Source organism: Rhinolophus sinicus, linkage group LG07 (genome assembly GCF_036562045.2).
Source record: "Rhinolophus sinicus isolate RSC01 linkage group LG07, ASM3656204v1, whole genome shotgun sequence".
In the NCBI taxonomy this organism is placed as follows: Eukaryota; Metazoa; Chordata; class Mammalia; order Chiroptera; family Rhinolophidae; genus Rhinolophus; species Rhinolophus sinicus.
In genome coordinates this window covers 47,676,595-47,700,789 of record NC_133757.1, presented here as the reverse complement: position 1 = coordinate 47,700,789, position 24,195 = coordinate 47,676,595, and the positions used below count along the sequence as shown (strand labels likewise).

At 50.4% G+C, this 24,195-nt stretch overlaps 1 protein-coding gene across 1 annotated transcript in view; it reads right to left on the bottom strand.

The window, feature by feature from the left end:
• Window positions 1-223: 223 nt before the first annotated feature.
• Window positions 224-24,195, bottom strand: part of COL13A1 (collagen type XIII alpha 1 chain) — a 144,109-nt gene continuing 120,137 nt past the window's right edge. Inside the window, exons 29-39 of the mRNA XM_074339536.1 lie at window positions 23,516-23,560; window positions 20,879-20,920; window positions 19,836-19,862; window positions 18,847-18,927; window positions 12,808-12,861; window positions 12,364-12,417; window positions 11,254-11,289; window positions 6,166-6,252; window positions 5,176-5,253; window positions 2,352-2,390; window positions 224-454 (exon numbers count right to left, since the gene is read on the bottom strand). Coding sequence (XP_074195637.1) covers window positions 452-454; window positions 2,352-2,390; window positions 5,176-5,253; window positions 6,166-6,252; window positions 11,254-11,289; window positions 12,364-12,417; window positions 12,808-12,861; window positions 18,847-18,927; window positions 19,836-19,862; window positions 20,879-20,920; window positions 23,516-23,560 — 546 coding nt within the window. The 3' untranslated portion in view covers window positions 224-451. The remainder of the gene's footprint in view (window positions 455-2,351; window positions 2,391-5,175; window positions 5,254-6,165; window positions 6,253-11,253; window positions 11,290-12,363; window positions 12,418-12,807; window positions 12,862-18,846; window positions 18,928-19,835; window positions 19,863-20,878; window positions 20,921-23,515; window positions 23,561-24,195) is intronic.

The window sequence follows — 24,195 nt, the reverse complement described above, 5'->3', positions numbered from 1 at the left end:
ATGAATTTCCATGTTTCATTTTTTTAATAATGAAAATCCATAAGAGTTTAAAATATTCTTAGACACACCTAGTTTGGCAAACAGCATGGGCCTTCACGTTTCTGTGGAGTCCCACATAAGCTAGCCAGCGCCTCAGTGCTGGTTGGCCCCCTTTGGCACCAGAACACAATAATTTATTAAGCTTCAATACTTAATAAGTGTGCACAAATATCAAGCAAACATATGACCGTATCACAAACAAAAAGTGTATTAGAGTCGTGGACTTATACAAAAACATCTTGTAAACAAAAGGTAAGAGGTTGGTATTTTCTGTACAAAATATGCAGGTTTTTCTTTTTTTAATAATCTGTAAGATGCATCATACGTCTGGCATTTTCAAAAAGTGAAAACTGTATAAAAATAAATATTCTATGTACAAACACACACACAGGCCAATCCCAGCTTAGTGGCATCACTGCAAAACAAAAACAAACACAAAACAACACAGAGTTAGTGTCATTGAGTCTCTGGGTGTTTCTTTCCCTGGTGGGAAAGGAGGTAGAACTTGTCCTGGGTGGGATGGGAGCTCTGGATAGGGAACTGGGGCTGAAAACCCTGGTGCTGAAAAGTCCTCACCTTGAGGGTGGGAAACCACTTTCGCCTTTCGGTCACTCCCCTTCCTGGCCACTAGAGGGCACTTTCTGCCTGTGCTGCCTTTGGAGGCTCGGCTGTTGAATTACTGTATTTTCCCAGACTGAATTTATGGTGTGAACCAACAGACACAAGGCTCTCTAGTTGCTTCTCCGAGACACTGTAGCTCTTGATAATGGCTGTTCTTCCGCTGCTGAGTGCAACCATCTGTATCTCCTAACCATCAGCAGTGACCTTGAAGAGGACACTTTTGTTCCTCGGGAGCCAGGAGCCCCTCACTTTGATACAACTCTTACCTGCTGCTGTGGAGCTTTAAGAAGGTTTAGAGCAGGGGTGTCCAAGCTTTTTTCAACAGTTTTCACCAAGGGCCATATGCGGTAAAATACACAAACAGCTGGGCCACTCACTTGAGGTGAAGTACGTATTGCCTCACCTGGTTTATTTAAGTAAACTAAATATACTTTTGGAATTTGCTGCGGGCCAATTAACAATGGATTGTGAGCCGCAATTGGCCGTTGGGTCACAGTTTGGACACCCCTGGTTTAGAGGAACATACCAGAGGACGAGGCAGGGCTGGAGGGACAGATTCTTGGGCATGCATCTCCCTTGAATGTTGAGCTTTCCTTTCTCTGGTGAAGGGTGCTTTAAGTACCTGGGTGAATGGGTGCTTCACCTAGAGCCTGCGGTCATGGTGGTTTCACTACTTTTACCCAATCCCATGAACTAATGAGATTCTGGGCACTCGGCACAGAGGAATGTATTCATCTCATTGTAGTGTGACTCTGCTGTCACTGGGACAGACCTGGATTAGGGAAGCAAACCGGCTTCTCTTCCCATTGGCTAAGGTCACATGAAGTTACATCGGAGTCTCCAGCCCTAGTAAGGGGATGAGCCAACGCCTTGAGACCACGTGGAAGAGGGCGGTGAGAAGTCTTTGATGAGGAGGCAAGATGGAGGCAGGCCATGGTGGGCCAGCATGGCAGCTGCTACCTTTGCAGGGGACCACCCTGGGCTTCGGGGTTAGTAAACCAATGGCCCTGGTCAGGCTGGGGAGCCCTGTGCTTTGGGGTGATTGCGTGCAAGGGCCCTGTGGTGTCTGATCGCTTTAATGATGGCAAATACCAAGGCAAATGTGAATCAATGAAAACTCATTGTTGGTGGGAATTCTGGGCTGCAGCTCTCACGTGCAGAAGCATGAAGCTCTCACAGCTTCTGTTCAAGGGAAGGCTAGAGCGGTGGGCTGGCCAGTCCCTCTTCAGAGAGCTAGAAGCCATGTGAGTTTATAGTTTAAGCAACTTCGATTTCCTACATCTGGATTAATGTCATCATATGGCTTAAATGACCTCAGATGAATGCTATGAGAATAGCTAATGAGAACTAATTTTAAAACAAGGTCTAGAGCTCCTTGGAGGAAAGGTGCTGTATAAATTAACCACACAGGCATAAAAATACCATCTGTGTGGCTACATGGAAATCCCATATACTGGGTTTTGCCCGTGCCTTAAAAAGTGTTTTTGAAATGTTCTCCCAGTGCGTGCAGTGCAGGGGATGTTTAATGGGCAACCTGCCTTTGGGATTGTTCCTTTTTCAATGGACGTCTTGCTACCTCATCTGCACAAAGGCCCCAGATGGAAAGAGTGCACACTTATCACACTGCTGAGAATGGAGCCCCAAGCACACCTGTGCCCCCTAAGGCACTGCAAACCACTGGGAAGCCTTACCTTGTTCCAGCAGCCCTGGACTGGTAGGCCGTCTTCACCCTGCAGTGAGGAAGACACATAGCTCAGATTCTCCAGGATGGCTCATCGAGCAGGCAGGATAGGGGAACAAGGGCCACAAGCATTGTGGCAGCTGATCCGGACACGGCCCACCTGCCATTATCTATTTCTTTTCTGTCTCCCAGGTCAGAGCCATGGAACGAGGCAGGGAGCACATCTATCTGCCTTCCCATTGGCTAAGGTCACATGTAGTTACAGTGCAAAGTCAAGAGGGAGTGTCCTAGTGTGTGGGGTCAGGGAGCTCAGTGCTCGTGGGCAGTCACTCAGTGCTGGGCGGGCTCAGTCCCCGCCTCCGTAAAACCTGGGGAAGGCATGGCTGTATGAAATGTCTGCGAAGGTGCCCCCAGTTCTCCCATTCTTTTATTTTTCTCTTAGTAGTGGGAGGAGATCTAGGCAGTTACCATCTGATGATCAATGTGGGGGGGGGGAGCGCGGTGCAAAGGGACAGGCAACCTCGCGGGTATTGTGACAAAGCCCTGAGGTGCCTTCAGCAAGGTGACAAGGGTTTGCTGGGAATTTGGGGGGAAGATGCAGCAGCAGGATGGGAATGCACTGTGTGCCATGGCGCCCTTTGCTGGTGGCACCCATGGCGCTCCGCAGCCTCAGGATGTCCTCTGTTCTCAGCCCTGACGATTCCTGGGAGAACCTAGGAATCTCTGAGAAACAAGGTGGGAGGGGCAGGCTGAACCCGGGCAAAGATCTGGTTCTCAGGCCACGTTTACTAAGAACTGCAGCCCAGATCCTAGAATGCCAGGCTCCACGCCAGAGGAAGAGATGGACACAGGGGTTCAGGGGACTGGAGCAAGTGGTCAATCCCAACAAGACTGAATGGGAGCCCTCTGTGCCCGGACCAATTTCATCTACCGACGGCAAGTGCCTAAACGTCTCACCTGGCATTCAGCAGCAGCCGGCCCGACACGGAGGGAAGAAATCTAGTTATTTTGTACTAAACAGCATGATCAATAGTTCCCTCTGCCCCCATGTCGACAATAACACAATGCAGGAGACACGGAAAACAGCAACGAGAGGTAAAGGGCGGATAATGCACTCACAGCAAAATTAATAGACAAATGGCACGTCAATACGGGATGTTATTGGAGAAAATGCCAGTTTGCACGAAGGGTCAAATAAACTTGACCTTCATTGTCCCCTCTGGGTCAGGGAGAGTCTGCGGGGGGAGGTGGTGCATTCCAGGCCTTCACGAAGACCGTCTGCCCCCTTTTCCAGCCTGCCACAATGTGCCATTTAACATGGACTCTAGAAGGGAGAGGAGCCTCCGCGGGCCACAGCAGCGTCCCCATTGGCACGTGGATGGAGTGAGAGAGGGAGGGGGGCCAGAGCTGCAGCCAGCAGAACTCAAGGTGCTCAGATGGTGGCAGGGATGTGGCAGAGGGGACACCTGGCTGTTGATTAATGGAGGTGCTTTGGAAGGACAGGGAAGTTCCACAGTTGAGAAATGTGCGTGTGCATGCTGCATGCTTGGGGTTCAAGAGGCTGGGCCAGTCAGGCAGTGGGGGACGGCAAGCAAGGGTTTTAGAAGTGAGGGACAGAAGGCAAGCTACTCTGCGTGCTTGTTCACATTCTCCTATTGTTGGTCTTAAAAAGTCCCCTGAAGGGGCTCTGTGGTCATCTCTAAGGGTCAACAGCATATTTTTATTTTTTATATAAACTCTTCTGTTCAAAGATAATTCCTGTGTGATCCCAGGGTGGGGATGTGGGGCCAGGAAGTCTCCTCTGATGGTTACTTGTATGAAAATAGCCATGAACTCCAAAGCTCCTGGGGAAGTTAAGGAGAACAGGAACCTTTTGAGCCAATTGCCTTGGAATGAAGTGGCATCTTCTGCCTCCCTTGCAGTAGAAGAAAGGTTGGCCATGGAGGCTTAGACTGTCCCTAGCTAGGGGGGGACCGGGACGGGTGAGAATGGAACTGTGCTTGGGGGAGGGGTCCTGAATGTCTCCCTTCCTTCCCTGCCTCTCTGGCTCCTCCCTTCTCAACCTTTCCATGCTCTTCCAGACTTTTCAGTGGTCAACCAGCTAAAGATGAAAGAAAGGGAAACCAAGGGAGGGTCTTGTAGTGTCTTCTGGGATTTAAGCCACAAAGACAAACTCCTGGGGTTCTAAAATCCTGACCTTGGACCATCCCCTAGTGTCATGAGGGCAGCAACCCCAGACCTCGCCTGGAAGAACAAGCAGCATAGCTCCCTCCTCTGCCTTGTTTCTAGAACTTCCCAGTGGACCCCGTGTTTGTAAGCGTGCCCATTGATCCCCTGCCAAATCGTGCAGCAGGGGGATGTGGGGCCACCTCTGGCATCTGACTCACACGTTGTGCTTGCTGAACTAACTGCAGTGTATCAAGGAACAGAAGCCACAGTTCTTAAGAACTTGTTCAGAGCATCCATGTTCCTAGCTTTCTCTCTGGTGGTAGATTTGTCTAGAAGCAGTTCTGAAAGGAGAACCAGGTGCAGCCAAAGCTGGCTTTGGGTGCGGAGGCATGGCTCACAGGCTGGTGTGCTGAAGCAGCTGCAGGAGAAAGCCCAGAAAACAGATTGGCCAAGTTTGCATGTAAGTGTGGGGCATGGCGGGAACCCCTGAGGACCGGCCAAGGCAGGGTGACCCTTGGTGTCTACAGAGAGAAGAGGCAGGAAGTGGAGACTGGATGGATGGAGCAGGAGGGGTGTGGAGGAAGGCTGGAGAGGCCGGCAGGCATGAATCACACACATGGGGCAGTCCAAATCGGCCATGCAGGCAAGGGAGGGCGATGCCATACCAATGGGCATGGGGCATCCAGTCCGTCCAGCCCTGGTAACCCCGGCTCCCCTTTCTCTCCTTTAAAACCTCGGTGTCCCTGTTCACAAAACCAACCACGAGGATTATTTAGGTCAAGGCTGGCCAGCTCCAGCGATGGAGTGGAGAGGCGCAGTTATTCCACCCTGGCCGGGATGCAGGACCTCTGAGGCGTCACCAAGAAGGGCCCCTGTCACAGCTGATTCCCAGCTACAACCTTTACACTCTCTTTGGCTTCGGGGAGAGCTGAGCTTCGAAACAATACAACCAGCCCCCTCTCCCTTTACAGACTCACTTGCAGTAAATACAGATGAACTTCAACCTTAGTGCATCATAATTTTCAGAACCTTCAAATGCACCTGAGAAGCCCAGCTGATGACTCCTTCCTTATTGGCTTGTTTGGGAAGGCTTCCTGGGGGTCTGTCTACTGAGTCTGGTCTGCAGATTTTAGCTGGGTGGCTGGTGGGCACTGGGAGACTATATAGGAAAAGCCCCCTTTCTGGCCGTTTTCTGCCAGTGGGGGCATAAGTGGCCCTCGGGAGATGCTAGCCTGGGTGTCCTGCATCCTGACCGAGGAGCACTCCAGCAGTTTGAACTGCTGGCCACAGAGGTGGCCAAAAAACAAAGAAGGCAAAATGCATGGCTCACAATTGCTACCCTTGCTTCCAAAGCCATCTTGGAGCTAAGAGCTGAGGGCTTCTCCAAAATCCCTTCCCTCGGGGTCTCTCCATTTCCACACATCAATTGTTCTGCATCTTCAAAGGGATGGGGTTTAGCCAGAATTACTCGCAGCTGTGGTTTTAGGGCAAAACCAACAGCAGGCCGCATTTCACCCGCCTAAGGCCCAGATAGGTTGAGGGAGCCTCCATAGTCATTCCCTTCACATCTCAGTGTATTTGCCTTCTTTGTTTCCAGCTTGCAAACCTCAAGGGAAAAACAACCAGAACAAGGCAAGTGATAAATGAAAACATACCAATGGACAAGGGGCATCTAATCCAGGCGCTCCTTGGTCTCCCTTATCCCCTTTAGGCCCTCTAGAGCCTTTCTTCCCCCTCTCCCCCTGCAAATAATGGTTTAGTCCAAGAAAAAAAATAACATCAAAACTTGAGCATCATTCACGTGTTAAGGTTAGAGACAGAAAAAGAAAACAATTAAAGAAGGAAAAATAGCTTCTCTCAATCAGAATAGTCTTCCCTGTAGGGTTTGAGGACAGTATCCAATCCCACCCTCCAAGAACCTGAGAAATGGCGAAGGCAGGTGTGGAGGGAGGAGTAGGGTTCAGAGGTGGAGGTGGAGGGAAATGCAGATGGAAGATAGTGGTGGCCAGTTTGGCTAATACTGGGATGAATGGAGGTGAGGGGGTGTGGGGAGACCCACTGCCTTCTCTTTGAGGGTCCATTTTGAGCGTCCAAAGACTTTGCCTGACAACTTTTGTCCTAATTGGTTTTCATCCCTTTGATATTCTATTAAGATGATGAGAGCCCTGGGGTATATGTGTGTACATGTGTGTGTGAATAGGACATGTACGATTGTGTGAAAGTACATAGTGATGCATGTGTGTGTATGCGTGTATGCATACACGAGTATGTGTATGTGATTGAGCATGTGTATGCCAGTGTGTACGTGTATGAGTGTGTGTTTGTGCATGTATGTACAAGTAAGCACACACGTGTCCCAGGGCTGCTAAGGGGCCTGTGGGTCTCAGATGGGTCCTTCATCCTATATGTGCCTCTGGTCCAGCCTAGTCTGAAGCCATAGGCAGCTGTCTGTATGTGGGTAAGTTATAATAGTTCGGAATTCACTTGTTTCTGAAAAGCTTCAGTAAACATTGTCTTCCTAAATTGAACCCTGTTTTGTATGTGTCCAGGTGACTCTCCATTTAAAGGAGGATTGGGATGAAATCTTGTAATGAATTTGAGTTTGGATTTTCCTATGTTGGGTTGCCTTCTAAAGGGCCAAGTGTGGGCCTGGGGAGTCTTCCTCCTCTATGAACACCACTCCTCCTCTTTAAAGGCCGATTGCCCAGTACTGTCACAGACTGACTCCAGGGCCACACGACCTTGGGGGATTGATCAGAGCAAAAGCTGGAAGCTAGAGCAGGTTCTGCCTATGATAGGCAGTGTGACTTCAGGACGTTACTTAACCTCAGTGAGTCTCAAAACCTTGTTGGGGGGTCTTTGTGCACATCAAGTGCTTAATCCTGGCACATAGTATGTGCTCAGTAAACGCCAGCTTCTTCCTAACGATAACAATAATGACTGTTTCTTGTCAGCCAGCACAGGGGCCCAGGCTGCTGCTGCAGACAGGGTCTTGTCGTGTCTACTGTGTTCCCATAGTGGGAGGCTGAGGGCTCGTTGGAGGGTGGCAAAGGATAAGAATATTTTTGATGGATCTTTGGAAATTATTCAAATTTATTGATTCCAGAAGTGCCTTGTAATTGGCAATGCATTGTTCTATGTGAGTTTGTAAAATGCAAGTGCTACTTAGAAAATATGTGTTTTAGATAAAACATGTATATGCACATTAGATGCAATTGCATCAGCTCTGAGATACACACACCATCGAGTGCATCATAGCACGGATAATCCCCAAATAGTGGGCAAGCAAAAGCACTCACTCACTATTTGGATGGGAAAACCCACAGTAAACTTTCTCAGGAACGTGGCCCCTCATTCTCCTTGGGTCAGGCCAGTGTAAAAGTGAGCAGTTTTCTGAGTTCAGAGAGTGGGCACAGCTCCTGAAACTGGGGGATCCCAGGTCCCAGATGATTTGCCTGTGAGTCCCAGAAGGTCGGCCTGGCCCTGACTTTCAGGACGGGTCACTGACTATGGGCAGTGTGTGCTAGGGGCACAGGACATGGCACAGGAAACTGGGTGTCCTGTGAAGACATTAAAGTAGTAGATTGACCTTCATTCTCCCTGCCCTCGCCCCCAAAGAGTGGCACACAAGAGGTTCTGGCAAAGGGGGACTTCTAGCTGGTACAGGGAAGGGGCAGACACAGTCCAGCAGCAGACGTTTCTTTAAGAAATAAGCAAACATATAAAAATTGATTTTAGAGGAAATGAATTGAAGCTGGGGGAGTGGAAGGGAAAGGGTGAGGGACATGGGGTTATTATAATGTGGTGAACAATCCAGGGGGAGAAATACTGAAGGAGGAAAGGAAGGAAGAGGCAGGCCCAGGCCAAAAGAGAGAGTAGAGGAAGGAGAGGAAAGGAGATAAGGGGGGCCTGGGGAAGCAAGACGCACACACTTACACACACACTCACACACACGCACACACACTCACACATATGCACGCACACACACACGCACACACATGCACTCACACACACGCACACACACACATGCACACACACTCACCCACATGCACACCCACATGCACACACAGACATGCACTCACACTCACACATGCACAAGCACACACATGCATACACACACACATGTACGCACATGCACACACACATGCACGCACACACACACCCAGATGGCACATCTTGGACAGTGACAGCAGCTTCACTGCATGCACGCAGACTTTCCAGTTGGCTGGCTTGCAAGCAGCTTCACCTTAACGCCCAATTTTCGTGATGCCCAAATTGCCAAATTTACCTTTTACCCTTTGACTGAATTTTTCATCCTAAAAATGGCTCCTGGGCTAGATTCACAGGACTGTGAAAGGACAAGAGTGCCCCTAGTGACAAGGACAGAATTAGCATCTATGTCCCCTTAGGAAACTGCCCGTTTGGGGCTCTGGGCCTTGCCCACTAGGATGACCTTCCGCCGTCCATGAGCAGGAAAGAGGCTCCGAGGCAGGACACAGAAGCAGTGTGTCATGGTTGTGTCTTGGGTCACGGTCCAGCAGATGGCAGGCTGTGGCGGGCCCACCGGAGCCTCTCTGAGGGGTGCCCCCGGCATGAGGTGCGTTAGTTGGGGAGCCACCCCCCACCCAGTGAGGGCAGGGGGCTTTGAGCATCTCCGGCTTAATCTTCACCAGCGACAATGAAGCTTCTGACCAGGCTGTCATCTAAGCCCTTCCGGCCGCTAACCTTGACCAAAGTGTCAATATTCTGAGCTTCCAGGCTCAGAATCAAACTGTTCATGGCAAAGCCTTGACTCTGCTTGGACCTTTGTCTGTTTTGCAGACTCCATTTCCAAGCCCTCACATCTCCCCCCAAAGTCCTGTTAGGCTGGTGTGATACAGAGGTCTGATGAGGACGTGAGGTGTAGGGAGACTCTTCCAGTACATTCTGGCATCCTGAGACTCAAATCTCTTGGAGGGAGAGAATAAGCTGTTCCTTGATTTGGAAACGTGCTCTTTGGAACAAGCCAGTTGGTTCTTTACGCCACACTTAAAAGAAGGTTCGTGCAACTTCACTGCTTTCTGGACTTTAACTAAGTGACATATGGCTAATTTATACATGGGGCAGGGGAAATTATGTGAAGGCTTAGAAAGGGGAAGCGGGCAAGAAATATTTTCCCACTGATTCCTGGGGCCTTATTGGCTCAATCTTATTGGCCCTGACTCCTTAAGCATTGGGGCCTCTAGCCTCCCACCTCCCACCTCTCCACCCAGGACAAGGGCATCTGCCTGCCCTGCCCCCACTCCTGGAGCAACAGGCCCCCACTCAGAGGAATGCTTGTGCAGCCCTCAGAAGGCTCAGTGCCTCAAGCCAACTGAAAAAGTCTTAAGAAATAGGTTTTAAAAGTATTAATTGAATATAATCAAGAAAACCAGAACACTTTAGAAATAAATTAGAAAGGAGGTTAGTATGCCAACGAGGTGGAATGATCAATTTTTTTTTTAGTGGCCTAAATTCTTCGAGGCCACAGGAATGAAGGTGGGCTTATCCGCCTGCTTTCCCGAGCTGGAAGTAGCTGTGTGTATTACCGTTTCTAGACTTGGTCTGCCTGTGGACAGTCTGGTATGGGCAGCGCTGCCTGCCCCCTCGTTTACAGAATCGATGGGACAAATTGAGGTGCTTTTGACCAGCTGCCAGAAAGGAGAATTTAGGGATATAGACATGCTCAATAAATACATCTTAGTGGAAGAGACTGGCATTGGTGCTAGATAGAAGCATACAGATTTTGTCCCTTTCTATTCATGAACAAGGTTATCGGTGTTCAAAGCTCAGCGGGAAGACCTGGGTTTTAGAAGCCACCTGCTCTGCTCTAACTCTCTGTGGGAATTCAGGGCATTTTATCACCATTCTGGGCCTGTTTCTCCACCTGTTCTTCCTACTCCTCTTCTATCTGTAAGATCCTTGGATATTATGACCCACTAGAAGGATTTCTTGGGCCTCTAGGGGGCATGCGTCACAGTCTGAGAACCACTGTGACGAAGCAGCAGATGAGACATTCTAGAAAGGAACCCAAAGGTCCTCTCTTGGTCAGATAGAGTTAAATGGTCCCTGGGGCGGGGCCCGAGTTGTCATATGTCATATACATGGTGTGTGTCATATGCTATCATGTGGCGGTGGGTGCTGTGGACATTCCATAACTATGTCCTGATGAAGGCGGCAGAAACCGAGGGGAAAGCAAGAGGCCTCAGGAGGCCCAAATCCTTTCACGGTCCTGCTGACCCTTTCCAAGAGAAATAATGGCTATGAAGGGGTTGGCTGCTTACAATGGCTGTCTGCTTGTTCTCAAAACTGGAATTTATTTTCTCTCTCACCAGTGGCTTGGGGTGCCTGGCAAAACTAAGTTTCAGAGGCTAGGACGAGGCAATGGTAGATTTCAAAATATCATTTAGAGGCCCATTATCAGGGCACCACAGAGAGAGCTGGGCACGTGACTCCTGTCACTGGATGGTAATGCTAATCTGATGGCCACCGTGGGATTTAGTATCCCCTTGTCATGTGGAAAATACATGCCTCAATTTCAGGATCAGGCCCCAGGCTCCCTGCATAACATGGATTAAGCCCCTCACTATAAAGCCTTTTAATTTACGATGATTTATCAGGGAAAACTGTGTTTGCCATGTCGGGTTAGGCATCGCCAATTGGTCATTCCACCACATCAGGAAGACATTAGTAACCAGAGCTAAAGTGCGAGAGGTCAGACTCACCCGGTTTCCTTTGTCCCCGGGTGGTCCATGTAAACCCTGCCATCAATCAGAGAAATGAAGACGCATTCATGAGAAAACACAGGATGGCCATCTACTCCTTCCTCCCAGGCTCATAAAGCTCTTCCCTGATGCCTAATTCATCAGACACAGATTTAATTATTTCCATTTTACAGAAGGGGGATGAAGGGGCTCGAGCAACTCGACCGAGGGCCAAATAGTAAGTTATGGGCAAAGCCCAGAACATGGTTCTGGTTTTCTCGCTCTGCAGCCAACATCCTGTGTTCTTCTGATCACTGAAGCTGAGAAGTGGTGGGTGCAGAGGACACAGTCTGGGCAGAGAGCTCTCCTGGCAGAGAAGGTGTTCACATGGCTCTGCTGCCAGGCTCTTGCTAGGAGGAATGACTGCCAAGCCCCTCAGACCCTCTTTGCGAGGTGCAAGCTGTTCTCCATGTCTCCAGCTATGAGGGGAATGAAGAGGCCGAGGCTGGCTGGGGTTGCCAGCTCAGTCAGAGCCAAGTCGCCTGGGAGGCCGAGCATGGACCCGGCAAACAGACCCACAACCTTCAAGTGGGTGGGAAACCCAATTCTGCTTCTCTTAGGCAATCAACTTTTCTAACAATGCAACGGGAACAACTGCTGTGATGGGAAGCCTGTCCCTTGGGAAAGCTGCTCCCTTGGGAAAGCTGCTCCTCTCATGAAGTGTCTCCTTCTTTCATCACAGCGACCTGGATTTGATTCTGCCCACCCCATCCCACCCCTTGAGGTCAGGGGCCGTGATACATTCATCCTTGAGACCCCCACTACTTTGAAAACAGAGGCTTACGGTGGAAGGGGCTCATGATGTGTTTGCTACCTCCCATCAGATGGTCCACATGGCTGAGGACGTGGTCCTCCAAGAGGGGCCATGTGTCCCAGGGTTTGCCTTAAGCAGTGCCCAGCAGAGACATTCTAGCACATAGACCAGTTGGCTGCTGGCAGCTTCCTCTGGCATAGAAAGGAGCATTCTTGCTTGGCGCTAGATGTTTTGCTACAGGTTCCGGGTATTATTTTGACAGTGTTTCTGGTGGTGGACAGGGTGGGTGAAGAGAAACCTCCGATCCCGTGACTTACAGGAAGCCCAGCTGCTCCCGTTGGTCCTGTCATTCCAGGGTCGCCTTTGCTGCCCTGAAACAGGAGAAAGAAGCCTATGAGCCCTCCCTGGCATAGTAACAACCTTCCATCAACTGTTTTCTGTTTTAAACCTGGGCTACCTCTCCAGAGCCCTCCAGGAAGCAAGGGCTGAGCAGAGAGAGGGTTGGGGTGACCGGTGTGGACTCTGCTCCGGGAGCAGGCTTGGGGACCCCTCACTCTTGGGGAGCTGTGATTTCTTTTTTGAAGCCTCAAGTGTCACCCCTCAGAGCAGCCATCCTGGTTGGATGAAGGCTGTTGCTCCAGCTAGGAGGAATGGATGAGGGCGGAGACTTCTGGGGCTCCTGCGGTGACCCCGTGGATCCCAGGTGCCAGGGCTGAGGACCCGAGGCTGAGAAGGCCCACCCAGGCTCACTGAGTACTCACCCTCTCGCCCTTTGGTCCCGCTGGGCCTGGAACTCCAATTGGTCCTGGAGTACCCTGGGGAAGGTGAAAGAAAGCAGGGGTGAAGGCCCTGACACTGGAGGGAGCCCTGGGATCCCGCCCGATGCCTGGAAAGAATCAAAGTCCAGAGGCCCAGTTTTCAGGGTTGGCGAGGCCAGGCTCATTCAGGGCAGTCATTTGACTGGGCCATGTTCCTGTTGGCTGTGGGGGCCTCGGGGACAGAGTGCCTCCCCCTGCCTCAGAGCCAGATTTGAGGAAGGCAACCCTTTCACTTCACAACCAAGCTTGCCAAGGCTGAAAACGGTAGGAGAACGGTAGCTTAGTTTGCTCCCAGAAGCGCTTGGGAGGGAGTTGACACCATCCCAGGGGTGGGGGGCCAGGGGCTGGTACCCCTTTGCTGTCACAGCTCCACATGCAGCAGGAGGGTCTTCATGCCACAGAGACCGATGCAGACGCACACACACACAGGCAGGCGTGGGAGGGTCATTCAGCCACCGCCCACCCCACTGCCCTCATTTTGGGCCCCAAGCCTGGCTTTCAGCCTCTTGCCAGACCTTCTGTTCCCACTCCCAGGCCCTATGGACAGGCTGGACTGGAGAGTAAATGAGTATGTCCCGGATGTCTCCTGACACTTGCCTGGCAGGGAGGTGTGTCATAAGCGCTTGTCACTCAGTGCTGTGGGGGTGGGGTAGCTGGAGCTATGAAAGCAGCGTTGCTTAGAGATGGAGCAGGACTTGCTATTGTATCATTAAACATCTTCCCCAGGTTCCTAATTTACTGCCCACCTAGCTGGAGTCTGTATTCCAGAGCTTCCCATTGCTCTGCCTCAGTGTTTGTATTTCCTGCTCTGACGTGAGGAAATGGGGCTGGGTGTATGGGCAGTTCCTGGTGTGCTAGGTGTAGCTGTGCAAGGCAGGGCAGGAGCAAGAAGGGAAATGCTGATGTACTTTCCTCCCTCCCCGAAAGAACAACAAGATATTCTCGGCACTCCCTTTGCAGCGATGAGGCAGGAAGGAATCTGTGACAACAGCACACCAAAAGAGAAAGAGGCCAGATGAGAGCAATGGTTCAGAACAGGCTCTGGAGTTACCAGCCAGCTCCAAGTCCTGCCTTGAAGGCTTATAAACTCTGAGATATTGGAGCAGTTTCTTGGCCCTTCTGAGGTCAGTTTTCCCACCTGTAAAATGGGGACGATACCACGAGTGTCTGCCTCTCAGCTGCTACCAGGTTAAAATGGATGAACGCATGGCACGCACGTGGTGCTTAGGAAGTGCCCAATAAGCATTGGTACTGGCAGGGCAGGATTATTTTTCTCATACAAATGTTCCTTTAAGATTGTGATATCGATTTTATGAAAAAAATAAAACCTCAGGTCCAACGGGACAAGATATATGAATTTGTACCGCTCTCCTCTGTCCAACCTGAATGGAATAAATAGTTGAGAGGAAAGTCTTGGTTTCTCTGATTCCAGCCACAGATCATCCCCTTAGCTCTGACTGGTTACCTGGGAAAGGTGTGCTAGGTGTGAGGAGGATGGAAAGGGCAGGACTGTGATGGAGCAGCCAAACCGTATTGATGCGTAGAAAATGGGTATGTTCTCCATAGGTGAGAATCTGTCATTTTAACTCCAGAAACGTGTAGTGAGGAGGCATGAGAAAGGCCTGCTGCCACTCAGCTTTACATCTCCCTCTATCCTGTGTGCATGTTCTCCCCTCCACAAGGGAACCTTGTAAGTTCTCGTCTTCCCCCAAGTGTCACTCCAGCCAGCTCATTAGAACGTCATCTTCTGGGCAGACCATGCCTCTGTGGCCTCAAACGTGTCCTGCAAGGGCAGAGCTCACTCGCTGGCTGGAAGGGGCTGGACACACATATGGCTCTGGTTATAGCTCCCGGGCAGGGAAGTCCAGCCTCCTGGCCCTTGATGGTCAATGAGCCCAGCACCATGGGGAGCAACAGGCTTCAGCAGGGAGTACCACTGCCCTGAAGACCTCATGGGGTGCTCTGGGAGGGGGACTTGGAGGTGGAGAGGAGGGACATTTTTTCTGATGCTTCAGTTGTTTGTTTGTCACAAGAAGGGCCAGCTATTTTCTAGCCATGAGTAGGTGATGGCTGTTTTCTGGAATCAGGAAGAACAGAGAAAAAGGGGACCCAAGTGTTCCTCAGTTTGCTCTGTATAAACCTCCTTGTTGGGTGGAGTGACTGTGGTGCAACAGGAAGTGAAAGGTGTGGTTGTAACATGCCCCCAGAACACTGAGCTGGGACTGGCCTGTGTGCCCCTAAATGCTACACCTGCCCTCACCTGTGCATGCTGTCCCCACCCCCCCACACACCAGACTGGTGGCTGCACAGGACGAGGAAGCCCCCGTGGGCAGACAGGAGATGGACAGAGCTCACAGTATGAAGACAACACAGCATGACGGGCACACACAGACACTGTTGTGTTTGGTGGGGACGAGTCATAGCCCAAACCCCCAGGGCTGGGCTCCCAGGCTGAACTCAGCATTCATTTAGAAACAGGGTCTGTGCTGCTGGAGTGGAACAACCACTCCACATTCAGCGGTCTGGAAGTTCTGATTCGAGGCCCCACATTTGGGTGCATATTATAAGCAGGAGGATTCAGATGAACCCAAAGGGTCAAGAAGCCAGAATTAGCATTTCTGAACTGAGCACAGATGGTACATTTATGGTGTCAGTGGTGGGATAAGGCACGACTCACTGGGAAAACAAGGCCACAGTGGGACAGACGAGAGGAATCACAGGCCAGGGGTGGGGTGGGGTGGGGTGAAGGGTCATGGAGAAGTGACACTCACCGGTGGCCCAGGCCTGCCGTCCAAACCTGAAGCTCCCTGGACGAAGGGAACAGTTTGACCAAAAGGAGGGGAAGGGAGGAACGGGAGGGAGAAAAAGGGACCAGGGAGGGAAGAGGTGAGTGAAGCAGTGACTCTGGACAGACACAAATGCTGGTAATCAAACAAAACGGGAGAAGTAAGCTTGGGAGGACAGGTAATGGTATTCACATGGAAACCAACAAAACATGGAGACACTGAATGCAGTGCGGCCGACTGACGGCCGAGCAGGTTGGGTGGAGATCAGTGCACTTGCTGTTCTGATCCTCTGCATCCCCTGTGCCCTCTCGCCTTTTGTCCCCTCTCCACAGTCCTCCCAAAGGGTTGTAGTGCTCCAGGGAAACGGACACAAAGTGAATCCGTTGGGAGATGTCTGGAACCCGAGCTACTGAATCCTTCCCTTGTCCCTTCCCAGGGGAGGGACAAACCTATGTGGAGGGCAGGGCCCTGGTGAGGGTGATCTTCCCAGCCTATTTTACATACTTGTTGCGACTAGGCCACACTGAGGGGACCCTGAGAGGCTCAGCACTGAGTTTCAGGACCCGGCTTTGAAACCTGAGAAAACGCTGGCCTACTTCTACCTCTGCCGGCTGGGAGGAGTCGGCCCGTAAATGATATTACTAATGATTCCTGATGGGTCTCTGAACTGTCACAGTTTGCAAAGCTCAACACAAACTCAACCCAACCACACTATCCCACACAAGGGCTCCTTTATAGAAAAAGGCTTTGGGGACAGCTGACGGGGACAGAGGTCTAAGGCCATGCATCCCCTGAAATTCACTGGCTGGCAGGTGGGATGCTGCTGAGCCCCATGAGGTGTGTGGTGGGAAAGGGGCTCTTCTCAGGTATTGGGCTGTAAAGCTACCCCTGCAACCTGCGTAGGAGAACCAAGGGAGACTCAGCTCATGGTTCCAAGCAGTCAGGGAGAAGGCAGTGGGACACGTTAGCCCAGTAAGGACTGAGTCCTTGAAAACTGCTTCCAACTGAGCCTCAGAAATGAGCCTAGACCTCGGGATTTTAAAGGTGGGAGAATGCCCCCAGGAAAGGAGGTCGGGGGGCTGCCTCCTCCTAGGGAAGGGGTACTGGGGAGTAGGATCCTACAGGACTTCGCTTCTGAGTTTTAGAACCACATAATTCTGGGATGATCTTGACTCATAGCTTAGAGAGCCCTGGTTCTCAATCCCAGCTGCAGCATGAAGACATCCTGAGGGTGGTGTAAATAATACAGATGCCCACGCCTCACCCCACCCCCTTTCAACCAAAGTCTCCAAGGTGAGGTCAGGGTAAGGGCAAGTTAGCAAAGCTCTAGGTGACTCCGATGTGCAGCCAGTGTTGAGAATGACTTGTGTAGGGCAAATAGGAAGAAATCAATAGGATACGTCTGGAAAACCACGCCGTTAGTACATGGAATAACATATGGAGGAGAAACCCCAGAACATTAGCTAAATATCCACAAACTTTGTCTATGTAGCATTAACAGTGAGTTATCTTGAGAGATGGAGCTGAGGGCGTGAACTGGAGGTCGTCAGCCCCTATGTGGGCCACTGACATATTTTGTATGGTCAGCAGTGTTGCAAGTAATTTTGATTTAATGTTAGAAAATAGGGCGATTTCACCTAAAATGCTAAATGTCCCGCTTCCTTTGAAAAAAGACAAGATCCCCAAATCCTGGCCCCTCATCCTCCCAAGGTGTCAGACAGCTGAACTGAGAAGGGGTGGCTCTCCTTAAAAAGGAGCACATGGTTTCTGCTGTGCCACTGTCCCCATCACTCCCTACTGACTCTCTGGTCCATGCTAATTGACTCTGATGAATACGCCAGCTCTGCTGTTTCCTCAAGCTAGCAAAAAGATTTCTCTGTACCCACACCTCTAGCAAAAGTAGAAAAATTAAAGCTAGACTGGGTATTTTGTCTTTCCTCTGGCATTTTCTTTGTTGATGTTACCTGCTTGGTCTCTGTGCCATTTGCATGTCAACCCCTAATTGAATTCTCCATGTTTACTAGGGTTGTTGGCGCCAAGAAGGTGGGAAAGGAGAGATGCGTGGTTGAGTGGGGGCAGGGAGGCTCTTTAATAGTAAGGAATAGTAATGGTTCCAGACACAGCTTAAGACATGGGAAAATGTCTGCTAAAGTCATCAGTTTTCTGTAGTCTGTCAAGCGAATCAGCTCCTTCAACGTTCCTACATTTGATGCACCAGCGAGGGTGTACGCATACCTTTTGCTCTTGCTTTTGGTTGCTGTGATTCCTTTAACCAGACCTTCCAACTCTGCCAAGCGGGGGTAATGGGGCTTCCCATTTCCCCCCTGCTCTTTATGGCTTCCTGGGGTGGGAACTGGCCTGGTGCCTGGGACAGAGGAAGCCGCAGGGCCGGAAAGAGCCCCTTGCGAGGCTGTGGCCTCCGTGGAGGAGCAGCCTCTGGCCCAGCCTGGCCGCTAACTGCATATGTGACCTCAAGGGACTCACTTTCTTCTCCGGGCTCATCAGTAAAGTGATGAGAAGGATCACTGAAATCCTTTCCAGCTCTTGAAAATCAAACCAAAAGGAGTGCCCCTCACTGTGGTGTGAGGGAGCCCAAGGTGGCGGGATGCGCTCACCTGGATGAGGTGACCAGGTCATCAGCCCACTAAATCTTGGGGCAACAAGATTGGCCCAGCCCAGGCCCCACATCTGCAAAGGCCTTCTGAGCACACCCATGCCCTGACCTGGGGCCTCTCAGCCTGGGTAGGCTGAGATCAGACATCTCAGGGAACTGAGAGCTAAGTGGCCTTAGCCAGTGGGCACCAGAGAATCTGACATGACATGTTTTTCTGCTGGGGCCAGTGCTTAAGAGCAGAGCACAAGGGAGCACCCAAGTTCTCCCCGCGTGGCCACTGTAAGGGCAAGCTTTTATTGCCTTCGAATCAGGCCCCTGTAGGGCCTGAGGCTGTTCCTGGGCCACCTTTGGCCCTCCAGCTGGGTGCTCTTTGGGGTGGAGAGCCCTGTCTTATTCGGCTTTGCATTTGCCCCACACCTAGGCCAGGGCCCGGCCCAGAGGAGGCCTCAGTAAGAGAGTTAGAGCCTCTGGTCTAGGAGCTCGAATCTCCCAGCAGCCTTCTCCCGGGGCCCCGCCCAGCACCTCCTCACGACCCCCCGGCTGGGCTCCTCACTGCGGTCTTGCTGGGCTTGAGATACTTACGGGTAATCCCAGAGGACCTCGGTCTCCTTTTTCTCCCTGGACACCCTTCTCTCCTTGTGCTCCATTTAGTCCTGCTTCCCCCTAAAGGAAAGGGAGATGGGAGAGATCACAGGACGGCATGTCTCAGGCAACTCGTTCTTGCATTCTGAGGTCCTGGAGATGGGAGTAGGCATCGGGGAGGTAGAGGGGCGGCCCATGGGTAGCAGGTTGGGGGCTCTAAGAACCCCAGAATTCTTAGCCTGGCTCTGCCTCAGCTAGAGTCCCCTGTATCCCTGTGGCAACGTTGAGGACCCCAAAGAGAAAAGAGATGGTGGAGTGGAGACAAATGCACAGGGCAGTTCCAGGTTAGGCTTTGGCATAGGTGACTCTTTGCATGGCAGGAAAACTGGGAGCCTGCAGAGACTGGCTGGCAGATGCCTGAAATGCCACCACTGGAGCTCTAAGCGCCCAAACTAATCAGGAAAAGAAACTGCCCAATAGTCCCCTGAAGAATATTAGAGCAGGAGGGAAGGGCCATTGTCATTCCAGCAGCCTCTAGCCCCTCTTAGCTGTCTGAAATGCTTTCAGGGGGAGATTGGGAGGGCCCCACTCCAGAGTCCGGCGGGCTTCGTTTCCGGAAGCTTCTCACGCCATGCCGCTCTGTCTCCCACCTATACTTCCGGGGCAGTGAAGGGTCTGGGTCAATTACATGGGAAAAGGATTCCATCCTTTATTAAGAATTTAACCTGACACTCTGTAGGGTCAATTGATGGATGGGCAAATTCTAAATCCAAAGCATGCCCAGTGTCAATGGTGGATGTGAAAGGGACCAGAGGACTTTGTTCTGTATTGATCCTACCCCACTGGCTGGAGTGTCGCATGACTCCATTTAGGGAAGGAGTCAGCGGGGCCGCCCGCCTCTGAAGCACTTTCCCTGTTTTCTGCCCTGGCTGACACTGTCCCCTTCCTCCACCCCCTCACCCAGTACCTGTCACATGACCTCTTCTTACCTTTGGTCCAGGAATGCCTTGGAGGCCCTGCATTGGGAATCAAAACAGAGGGCCTCAGAACTGCATTTCTGGGTAAGTCAAAAAAGTCCCTGTCCGCAAGTTGGACCACAAAAGAGCAAGGGCTTGGAGCACAGAGCCTGGCCTGGGGCCCCTGTGCAGGGGAAGGAGAGGGAATACTGAGAGGGGTCATGCTTGGGGTTCCCTGGGGTGGGGTCTGAACCAGTCTCTGACTGACAGAGCATCTTTCTGTGGCCCCCATGGCTGACCTAGAGTCTCATGAAAGGATTTCTCAGGGGAAACACAGCAAAAGTTGAATAAATTAATATATGCAAAATGCTTAGAGCAGTCTCTGGCACATAGTTAGTTAAAATAATTGTTGTTATTGTCATTACTACCACTACTACTTCTCCCAATGACAGTGGGTGACGCTGCGCCACGGGAACCATGAACCCGCAGAGGCCAGGACCAGCCTCTATTGGTTTAAGATGCTTGGGGGCCCTGCAGGTGCAATGCAAAAGGGTCCCTTTAAAGACCTTGTCTTCTCTTTGGAACCATTGAAAGGCCCATCGAGTGGGGCTTGTTTTTCTTTTTCTAAAATCAGTTTCAGGTGTACAAAGCAATGTACTAGTTATACACCGTAGTCAGGGGGGTTTGTTTATAATGAGTCACTTTCCATTTTAATCCTGGCCTTCTAGCAGGCTGGTTAGCACGAAGAGGGAAGGGGAAGAGCCGATGTCTGACAGCAAAGGGCAGAGCTTAGTGACAGAGCAACTCTTGCAGGACAGTGGGACCAGACCCAGGGCTGCCAGGCCCGTCAACTGTTTCCAGGAACCCGGGCAATGCCCAGCCTCCTTAGTGTTACAGAGGGAGGGAAACAAGGGAGGGAAAAGGAGCAGGGAGGGGTTTGTGGATGAGAAAACCCCACCCTGGGAGGAGGAGGTAACAAGGACACAAAGCTAAGGTTGAGCCAGTGACCACCATGGGGAGGGGACCTTAAAGACCCAACCACTGGGCTAAAACACTGACAAGCCCTCCAAACTTACCGGAGGTCCGGGAGGCCCCTCTGGCCCTGCTGGCCCAGGTACCTGCAAGTCAGAGGGAGATGGTTAGCCCACCCCTGATACGCTCTAAGGGGTCCTGCGTTCTGGCACGGCCCAGGTCTGGCTGGGGATTGTAAAGTCCGAAGACAGAACTGCCAGGCGCACAGTTTCCCAAAAGAAGTCTTAGAACATGTGACAAACTCATAGCAACTTATGAGCCTTTACGAAGGTGAAAAAAAAAAAAAAGAGCTATTGCCAGGAAATGTCCTTGAAGCATCTATTCTCCCAGACTTTTTTTTTTTTTAAACCCAGAAAATCTGGTTTTTCAAAAAACAAACAAACAAAAAAAACTACTCGGTTCTTGTTTATGCATAGCAACAGTTGCCTGGAGCGGAATGCAAGCTTTCCCCTCCAGGTGGGGCATGAGAGCAGCAGTTTACCTCAGTCCCAACCATTCCCTAGTGTCTTTAGCCTGGACCTCTGTGTTCATCTGAATTTGAGACCTCTGCCTTTAAGGAGCAGAGATCGGTTGTCTGGAATGGGGGGAGGCTGCTATATTGCCGAAGCATATTCCTCAAGTCCCCCAGGTTTGTAGCTGGGGCTGCTGGTCTGTTTCCCTTGAGGGCGGGTTGAAATAGAAGAGATTTGAACAGGAGAGAGGATGGGGAACCCACGTCAGTCTTCCTTTCTGTGGAGGATGGTGTTCAGTGTAGATTCTGTCTCTGATAAAGATGGAAATCCTTCTGTCTACAGTCAGCCACCCAAGAGGCAGGAAGGAGACCTGCCTGCTCCTCTCCGAGCTGCTCATCCCACTTCAGTGTCAGGGCTTTTTTAGCCTTCCCAGAGATAAAAATCCCCTGGAGTGTGGCCAGGGCAGGGACCTTCTGCCAGGTCACCATAGAAGGAGCCTCTGCCTTGGGCAGATGGAAACCTCTAACATTCCTTGGACCTGTGGACATTTTAGCTCCAAAAGACAGGCTCTTTGCAGGGAACTCAATCTTTGGAAACTCTAAAAAAAAAAAATTATTGCTGTTTTCCTTATTATAACTAATGAATTCATGTATGCTGATTGTGGCAGTGGTTATGTAAATCTATGCACGTACTAAAATTCACAGAAATGTACACACTCCCCCAAAAGTCAATTTTACTATACAATAATTTTTAAAAATTAAAGTAATACAGACCATTAAAATAGTTTATAAATTAAAAAGAATTGGAAGAAGGAAAAGGAATAAATATCTTAGTACTGCTAATATTTTGCTTTATTTCCTTCCACTCTTTCTTGATGCATAAAATATATTTGAATATATGTGCATACTTATGATATTATATGTCATATTACATGATATATTATGTGTTATGTATTATATATATTATAATATATTATAATTGTGTAATATATTATAATTGTGTAATATATTATAGAGTTATATATAATATATTATAAATGTATTATATATTATAATATATATATGCATATATATATGTACATATATATATAAAATTTGATGCTCTGCTCTTTTGCAATGAATACAAAGCCCATTCCCCTGTTTTGGATGTTGCCCACAAGCCTCCGTTTAATGTCAATGGGCTATTCATTGAGTGGAAGGAAAATGGGTTACTGCCCAGCCAGCGCTTGGAGCAGTGCTTGGCACAAGGAACGCTCTCCAACGTGGGGACCGTTATTACCACCAGTATTATTACCATGAGTTATTTAATCATTTCCTTCTTGTTAGAAATGTAGGCTGTTTCCAATTTTGACTTTAAATACGTCTGGAAGGAACATTTTTGGGTATAATGCCTTTCCTGCATTTTGGAGCATTTCTTTAGGAGGCGATCCATCTCCAAATAAGTAACATACAGGTTATATAATCAGATCCGTTTCACTAAATGCAGACAGGGTTTGGTGACACTGATGAAGACAGGAGCCAGGGGACTTCTCTGGAGACTGAGAAGGCTTGGTGGTCTCTCCCTTCGCTCTGTGGTGGTGTCTGGGTGGCCCCGGGCTCTCCTACTCAGCAGTCTCTCCCTCATGTATCCTTGACCTCTGTTGCTTTCCTGGCTCTGTCCCCTGAACCTACAAATACACCCAATTCTCTCCCATCTTACGAGACCCTGGCCTCCATCATGACTGCCTCTCACTCCACTGTCCTCTCCTCTTTCCTTCACCACACGTCTCAAAAGAATAAGGCCTCTCTCTGAAAAGCCACCTCCAGAGCTTTTAGGCAAACTCCTACAATGTCTGCAAGACCCTGCTCAAATGACCCATTGTCTGGGGTGCTCGCCTGACTCCCTGAGCTGCTACCATTCTAGTGCCCACTACCGGGGACTGTTTGTAGCACAGGGACAGTTCTGTTTATTTCCTGTCTCTAGGCAGTAACACTGGGAATGAAACATGGTGGGTGCTTGGTGAATGCTGTTGAGAAACTTGATTAAAGGGGAAACCGTGGAGAGACCAGGGGCTCCAAGGCCCAACACTGTGGTGCTCAGTGAACAGTCAACATATTGCCCCATCCCTGAGTCAGGCAGTTGCGAGTTTCATTCCAGAGCACAGAAATGCTGTGCACACTGGACAGACTGCTGTGCCGAGGTCCCTGTTAAATACCCCCCAACACAAAAGGCAGAGCAGGTACCACTTACCTCCACTCCTGGGTCACCTTTCTCCCCAGGTTCTCCTTTTTCTCCCTGTGGGCACAAAATACCATGAAGTGGATGCCAGAACTTCGGGGAGTCTGGCACAGACACACCCTTAATTCTTTGACAATCCAGACCAGGACTAAACTAGGCCTAGGTATTGGCAAGGAACACCTTAGAGGCTGTGGAGGGGGTCAGCCTGACGGAGGAAGATGGAGCAGAGAGCCTCTGACCACTGCCTTTTAAGGCTGAGGTTTCAGCATGTGGAGGAGAGGTGGGGACTCCGTATGGCCCTGCGGGGCCAGGCCCCAGGTGGACCCGTGACTTGTTTCGAACCAACAGAATACAGCAAAGGTGACAGGATGTCACTGGGCGATTGTTACAAATTATAACATACATATGGTATACACATGATAACATATAACATGTTAAGATTACGCTATACATATGTTACACACAGAGCTCTGTCTTGCTAGCATAGCTGAGATACTTCTACTGGCCTTGGCCTTGAAGAAATAAGCTGCTAGAATGGGAACTGCCTGCTGGGGGGAAGGCCGTGTGGCAGGGAACTGTAGGCAGCCTCTAGGAGCTGAGAGACTCAATCCTACCCCAGCAGCAGCGAGCTTGGAAGGGGACCCCAGTTCTAGATGAGAATGCAGCCAGCTGACACCCTGACTATAACCTTG